At 45.3% G+C, this 7,500-nt stretch overlaps 2 protein-coding genes across 3 annotated transcripts in view; one reads left to right on the forward strand and one right to left on the reverse strand.

Annotated features, from left to right (window-relative positions):
- LOC138859603 (piggyBac transposable element-derived protein 4-like) overlaps positions 1-2,000 on the forward strand; it is a 2,665-nt gene extending 665 nt beyond the window's left edge. For both annotated transcript variants that reach the window (XM_070115362.1, XM_070115364.1), the window contains exons 2-3: positions 115-648; positions 739-2,000. In XM_070115362.1, coding sequence (XP_069971463.1) covers positions 206-648; positions 739-1,948 — 1,653 coding nt within the window. In that variant the 5' untranslated portion in view covers positions 115-205 and the 3' untranslated portion in view covers positions 1,949-2,000. The remainder of the gene's footprint in view (positions 1-114; positions 649-738) is intronic.
- Positions 2,001-5,387: 3,387 nt separating this feature from the next.
- Positions 5,388-7,500, reverse strand: part of LOC138859578 (glycine receptor subunit alpha-1-like) — a 3,518-nt gene continuing 1,405 nt past the window's right edge. Inside the window, exons 2-3 of the mRNA XM_070115216.1 lie at positions 7,154-7,500; positions 5,388-6,961 (exon numbers count right to left, since the gene is read on the reverse strand). The exon at positions 7,154-7,500 is cut by the window's right edge and continues 971 nt beyond it. Coding sequence (XP_069971317.1) covers positions 6,216-6,961; positions 7,154-7,500 — 1,093 coding nt within the window. The 3' untranslated portion in view covers positions 5,388-6,215. The remainder of the gene's footprint in view (positions 6,962-7,153) is intronic.

Genomic DNA, 7,500 nt, shown 5'->3' on the forward strand with positions numbered 1-7,500 from the left:
CAGTTATCAGGATGATTATCAAATCTATCTTATCGTCTGTTAGTAAGGATTTAGTTGAGGACAAAAATGCTATATATTTCGCAATACTTTTCCGAGTTTCTCCATTGGTCACAGAGAACGCCGTGTGACCTGACGATCGTGTTTCGCATAAATACCCGAAGTTTGACACGGAGGAGCATTATTCCTTCATCGTCGGTTCCTATACATGGCTCCCAAGCGCTCCAGATCCCGCTCTGCCTCTGCGTCGGTCGCTGCTCCTCCCGAAGGCGCTGACGACCTCCCTGGTCCTTCCACCGCTCCTCCTCCCCCCCCGTCACGTGCTCCCGCCTTCTACGACTCCTCTGACGACAGCGAAGAACACGAGTACCTGCCGATGGGTAGGGAGTATGTCCTGGGCAGCGACGACGAGAGTGGCCCCGAGTTGGACTTGGATGAGCCACCATCTACGGCGAGGACGCGGAAGCAGGCCGCCCTTGGGTCATCTGCTTTCGAGTGGCGGAGGCAGGAGAACATCCCGAAGAAGATCGAATTCTCTGCTCAGCCCGGGGTCAATGTAGCCGCCTTGCACCGAGAGTCAACGCCCTTCGAAATTTTTTCTCACTTCGTCACGCCCAAACTCCTGGACCAACTCGTTCGTCAGACTAACGAGTAAGTTTTTTCGTCCGGTACAAATGCTGTGTATAAGTAAGAATAGTAAAGGACGTACCTTGACCCTGCATTTGTATTTTCTCTTCTCAGGTACTTCCGGGAGAGCCGTCCCTCCTCGCCCTCGAGGAGCTGGTGCAACACATCACGGGGTGAGCTGTGTGCCTATTTCGGGCTCCGACTCTTGATGCTCATGCAGCCGACGCCTTCGGTTGAGAGCTACTTTGAGGATCCCCTCTGCAGCGTGCAAGCGTTCCATCAGACGATGTCGCTGAAGCGCTTCCTTATCTTGACGGATAATCTCCACGCGGTAGATAACAGTGAGGAGCACCCCGCCCACGACCGCCTGTGGAAGTTGCGTCCGGTGCTCCAGGTGCTCGCCCGACAGTTCTCGACGGTGTACACGCCGCCCCAGGGGCTAACTGTCGACGAGTGTATGTGGAGGTTCCGGCGTGACGGCGACGTGTTAGGGGTGAAGGCGTTCAGGCTGTGCGTGCGCGACGGCTCGACGCCGGGCTACACCAGTGCCTTCGGGATTTACGCAGGCGAGGCCGAAGGCGATCTCCCCTCACCTGGGAGGGTCGTCGTAGATCTCATGGCCGCCGCCGGCCTCTTCGACAAGGGCTACGAGCTCTTTACCGACTTGTGGTATACGTCACCGGCCCTCTTCCGCCTCCTGCAGGGTCGGCTGACCAACGCCGTAGGCACCGTGCGCTCCGACCGCAAGAATATGCCGTCGAATCTCAAGACCCGTGGCGAGGTGGCCTTCTGCAGCACCCCAACGGGCTTGTTGTGCCTGCAGTGGCGCGCTAAAACTATGTTGTCTACAGTCCACGACTCTGGAATCTCCGCGGATAAGTCCCGGCCGAAGGCGGTGTCCGACTACATCGTCGGGATGCATAGAGTGCGACGAGGCGATCCGCTGGCGCGGTCCTGTCCGCCCGTCCGGGAATCCGTCAGCTGGTACAAAAGGGTGCTCTTCTACCTCCTCAACCTGGCCACGGTCAACGCCTTCTGCGTGCACAGAGCCCTCGGGGGCAGGATGACTCGCTTCCAGTTCCGGACGCACCTCATATGCGATCTCATCGGCAGGAATGAGCCGCCCAAGTACTCGGGGTACTCGGAGGACTCGGAGGAAGAGGACCAACACTTCCGGACGGTGTTGGACTACTACCGCCGCTGCAGAATTTGCGACCTGCAAGGTAAAAGCAAGATGACCAGGTCTCGGTGCTACAGGTGTGGCGTGCCTCTGTGCAAGCCCGAGTGCTTCCGGGAATGGCACTCTCATTGGTATTACGTGTAATTGCATTGGTTGCTCCCTATGCCTAGTTACCGCAATAAAGCCAAAAATGTAAGATCCAAGAGTCTGTAAGACTACTTTTTGTTTTATTCATTTTATACGCTTGTTGCAGGTACCTTGTGATTATTCATAGTTCTCAGGTATGATTATCCTCTTTATCAAACCTTCTCACGCAAGTCTCTTGATATAATGCTTTACCAAGACCGCACTTTTATCATATTTCTTGACGTATGCGCAATGGTTTCCCCGGCAGTTTTTGCTTCATTTTGATAAAAGCCTTCCAAAAAAGAATTACTGGTACGTAATTAAAAAAAATCTGGGTACCCAACAGGCCAACCACAAAGCACATAACTACGAAAGTTTGTCAATAATTTCTAATAAACACGATTTTCTAAAAATGTTTGGAAATTAAAAGATGCATGCCACATAGGCTGGGTAAGACAGATACGAAGCTTCAGTTCATTAGACGTTTGTCTGCCACTGTGCCATTATTATGACGTGACTAGCCGAGAAAACAAGTCTTTCCCGAGTTGCGTTTCACTTCGGAAATCCCGCACACCCTAACTGGAAATCCGAAAAAAATACAAATCTTTAGGAAATTCTTAGGAAATCCACAAATCCCTTGGAAATCCGGAAATCCCAAGAATCCTAAAATCTTGTACCCAAAGGTTTCCATTCACATCCATATCAATTTATCTGATAATAACAAATGGTTTCTGCCGGATTCTAGACGATATCGACTTCCCTTGCGAAAAAGTCTGTACATCGAGCTGCAGAACCGTTTTAAAAATTGATATAATGTACTGTGTTGAACTAATGCATGATCTTTTATTATAATGATTATCATTATCATTACTATATATCATGATAATAATAATGATATTAGTAATAATTATAATTATTGTTATAATGATGACAATAATACTGCTGCTACTACTACTAATAATAAATAAAGATTAATAGATAAACACAAGCACTAAAGCACGACAATGATATAAAACAGACATAAAACACAGATAACACAAGCACTATAAAAAATAAAAATAAAAAAGGACCACCTTTTCTCACGAATACATGATCTTATTCACTTATTTCTTCGTTGCCGAGGCCGCCATTCCTACGCACCACAACCTCTCGAGTCCAACCCTGGAACCTGGGACTCGGGAACTCCACCTCCAACTCGTGCGCGGAGCCGGGAACTTTCCCTTGTCACCTCGGGCCGCGAAACAGTATTGGTGCGCTTTGTGTCTGTGTATCAAACTTTTCCAAAATCATTGATATGGATTTTCCATACTTATTAAAAATAGTCAATAAAGTTCCATTTATAAGATAAAAGGAATAAAAGTTCCATGAAAATAAGAGAATAAAATGATAAATAAGAACCATGGTGTAGAATATATGATTAAAAAAAATATTTTATAAAATGTTAATTAGAAGAGTAAGAATTCATGGTATTTCATTAAAAAATTAAAGATCATAAAATGTTTCTTTCAGTAATGCATTTTCTTGGTGGTCAGTTTCTTCTCGGCGTAGGGCTCATTTTAGACACGACATGTATATTTTTTTTAAAGTAAAATAACACAAACAGTAAAAAATAAAACGGCAAAACAAAAGAAAAAACAACGGAGCCGCGCAGGTGAGTCCCTCCAGGTGTGCTTCCCGTTTTCTGTGGACCGCAGCCGCCCCACCGCGACGGGCATCCTCACCCCCAGGAGATAAATACAAGGGTTGTGGGCGAGCCAGGAGACGGAAAAAGACGGGACCTCCGCCGTGGAGCGAGGGTGGATATAACCCTTCATCTCAACAAAGACGGGGGCGAAAGAGACACGTAGGGGACCGCTGAGGACGGACACAGGCGGTCCTCTACAATTTGACTGGCCTGTTGGGTACGCAGAATTTTTGTTACGTACCAGTACTACGGAATCTTTTTTTGGGGAGTTTTTTTTCCAAATGGAATCAAAATGCTAGGGAAACTATTACACATACGTCAAGCAATAAGATTAAAGTGCGGTCTTGGTAATGCATTATATCAATAAAATAGCAGCACAGGATGTTATGAATGTAGCTGCAAGGTCGAATGAGTTTCCTTTAATCCTTTAATGTATGTTCTCGCATTTTTTTTATTTTTATTTTTGGAAACAGGATTGCTGCCTTTAAAATTATCAAATTTCCAAGTAATTGTGGCTACTTCTGGAAGTGAGTTGGTATAAACGAGGTTAATCCATCACATTATTTGTCTAAAGTGTTACAGTAACCTTCATCAGTCATATTTCATGGTGCATTTCATGTGGAACCTGTAAAGTAGCAATTGATAACAGCTTATTAAAAAAACAAAACAAAAAAAAAAAACGATTTAATGGCTTTTAAACACATTTGAAAACTTTGGAAATCCCTCGAAATCCGAAATTCCTTAACAAATCTGTCTGGAAATCCGGAAATCCCTAAATCTGTCTGGAAACCTGGAAATCCCGCATTTAGTTAATTAGGTATTACGTATTACGCACACCTACATATTTTTTCCTGGTCTTTTACTCCTTTCAATCACTAGTGTGATTTGTTTTATAGCTGATTCCAAAGAAAATTATGTTACTGAGTTGTATGATAATTGTACGACTGATCAGGGTTTCATATGTGTGTGTGTGTGTGTGTGTGTGTGTGTGTGTGTGTGTGTGTGTGTGTGTGTGTGTGTATATATATATATATATATATATATATATATATATATATATATATATATATATATACACACATATACATATACATATACACACACACACACACACACACACACACACACACACACACACACACACACACACACACACACACACACATATATATATATATATATATATATATATATATATATATCACTTTGAGAAATTTACAACAGAAACAACCTGAAGAAGAGAAGTTGCTGGCTAGTTGAAATTGTCCGTAAACAGCTGGTAAGACTCTTGCAGCTGAGTGAGATTGGAAAGTTCAAGGTAAGTTGGTTACCATAATCATAAAAAAAGAACATGATGTATACTTGTGTATGAAGAGACCCTTCCTCTTCCACTACTTCTGTCTTGCCTCTCTCCCTTTCTTCCTCTTTCCGTCCCTCTCTCTCTCTCTCTGTCACTTACTCTCTCATCACCTCACATACTTAGACGTTAACATAGCTAATGGTGGAGCATCTCTAATATCCAGAATAGGTTTTATATTATGCTTGATCCTGCTTTATCCAAATCTTCCTGTATGGTTGATGATATTATATTTTGCTTGTTTTTTTTCTTTATTTATTTTCTGTTTATTGCTTCAACCTCTTTAATGCATGTATTATCGGTGGCTGTCAGTGTTATTCGTAAACATAACTGAGAGCAATATATTTTTCTAATTATATTAATCTGCATGCTGAAGGAAAGAAATATATATATATATGTATTTGTGTTTGTGCATTTTTTAGAGCATCTTTTAACCATAAAAGTACATTTCCTGAAGTTTATTACCGTTGCTACAAGGTAAGCCACATACAAAAAGTAAGAATAAATAACTGCTTATACATATTGCAAATTAAAGGTCTTGAAGTGCATAGGATGAGAAGGTAATCCCTTGCACAAACCTTTTCAGAAGATATGAATACTTAGAGAAAAGTTCTGAAGGAAATATTCATAACATATTCAAAGGACACGAGTGCCAAAGCTGCAAGATGCCTCATATATGCATTCATTCACCCATTTGACGTTCTCCTTTCCATTTTGATAGATGCCATCTGCCCTTTGCTTCCTCTTCGCCTTGTTACGTGACCTCTGCCGTCTACCTTCTCTCCACTTTGAGAAATGAGCCGCGTCTTCTCCCTTGTTAGATTTCTTCTATTAACTGCTCCCTTGTTAGTTTTCATCTCCTGCTCTCCTTACTCTGCCTTGATGGATCACCTGCTACATGCTTTACTCCAGCTTTGCTAGATGGCCTTGGCTACCTGCTTCCCTTCCGCCTTCTGGGATGGACCGTGCTTATTTCCTCACTGCCTTCATGTGATAGGAATTCTGCTGCCTTCTCTTCTGCTTTATTTGATGTCTTCAGGTCCCTACGTCGCTTCCTCCTTCAATGACCTATGCTGAATACGTCACTTCCGCCTTCCTAGATGACCTCTGATATATACGTCACTTCCGCCTTCCTAGATGACCTCTGATGTATACGTCACTTCCGCCTTCCTAGATGACCTCTGATGTATACGTCACTTCCGCCTTCCTAGATGACCTCTGATGTATACGTCACTTCCGCCTTCCTAGATGACCTCCGTGGCCACCAGACTCACCACGAGGACGACGACCACGAAGAGCAGCATGATCAGCGTCGCCGCCACCAGGTTGACGACCGACGCCTGAGCCAGCTGATCTGTCTCGCTCGGCACGACCTCGACGTCGCGCACCTTGACCATCGTGCGCCATCGCGAGGTCGTGGCCCGGACCCGAATGCCGTTGACGATGGCGTTCATCATGACGCAGCCGAAGCACAGGCTGATCAGGACGGCGTACCACACGTCGAGGAGCTTGAAGTAGGGCGTCTTGACGTAGGAGTCGGTGGCCTGCGCGAAGAAGGCCGCCAGGACGAGCATGGCCGTCAGGGAGACCATGATCCTCTCGTTGAAGTTCTCCAGCGGGAAGAACAGCGTCGAGTAGCAGATGATGAACATGAGGGCGCTCGGGGAGAAGCTGTTCAGCAGGTGGTAGGTGAACTGGCCTCGCAGGTGGAAGGTGAGGACGACGAAGTCTCCATCCGGCACATCGTAGGTGATGGAGAGGAGACGATAGTCTAGGAGATTGTGGTTTCCGCGGTACTTGGGCTGCCCGGCGCACCTGCCCGTCTCTATGGATTTCCACTGCATCTCCTCCCTCCATTTCTTCAGGAATATGGACGAGTTGCATTTATAGGTTCCGAATGGGTAGCGGTGGAGCTCAAACAGGCACGGGATGGAAACCCGGAACTCTAAGTACATTGTCATGTTGAGGAATTTCCCCTCGATTGATTTGCCTGAAAGGAAGGCATAGACATCAATAGCGTGTGCTCCTTCATTATCATTGTCATCATTTTCATCATCACTATCATCATATCATCATTACCAACTCTAATCGTACTATTACTATTACAATTGTTATTACCACTATCTAATATCATTATTACTGTTGTCATTCTTTATAATTTCATTCCTGCTATCACGATTACCTGTGAAAGCGTCCAGAAGATCATACTGCTCCTGCGTGTGAGCCGAGTTGTTCAAATAACACACGGTGTTGTAGCCTCTGATGTCGATGGCGCCGCCCATGTTGAAGCCCTCGATCATGCCAACGGAAGGATACCAGATCCTTTCGCACATCAAGTACTGCTGAGTGTTCCTGATGTCCTTGAACCGGAGGCGAGGGTCGCTCCACATCAAGAGCTGGCCCATGTCGATGTGGATCACCCGCTCCTCCGTCTTCATCTGCTTGATGTGGAAGAAGTCGAAGGAGAAATAGAGGACGCCCTTTTGACTGCGTCCGTGGAAGGGGCTCTTCTCGCGGTCGTACAGTCGC

Source organism: Penaeus vannamei, chromosome 37, assembly GCF_042767895.1.
Source record: "Penaeus vannamei isolate JL-2024 chromosome 37, ASM4276789v1, whole genome shotgun sequence".
NCBI lineage: Eukaryota > Metazoa > Arthropoda > Malacostraca > Decapoda > Penaeidae > Penaeus > Penaeus vannamei.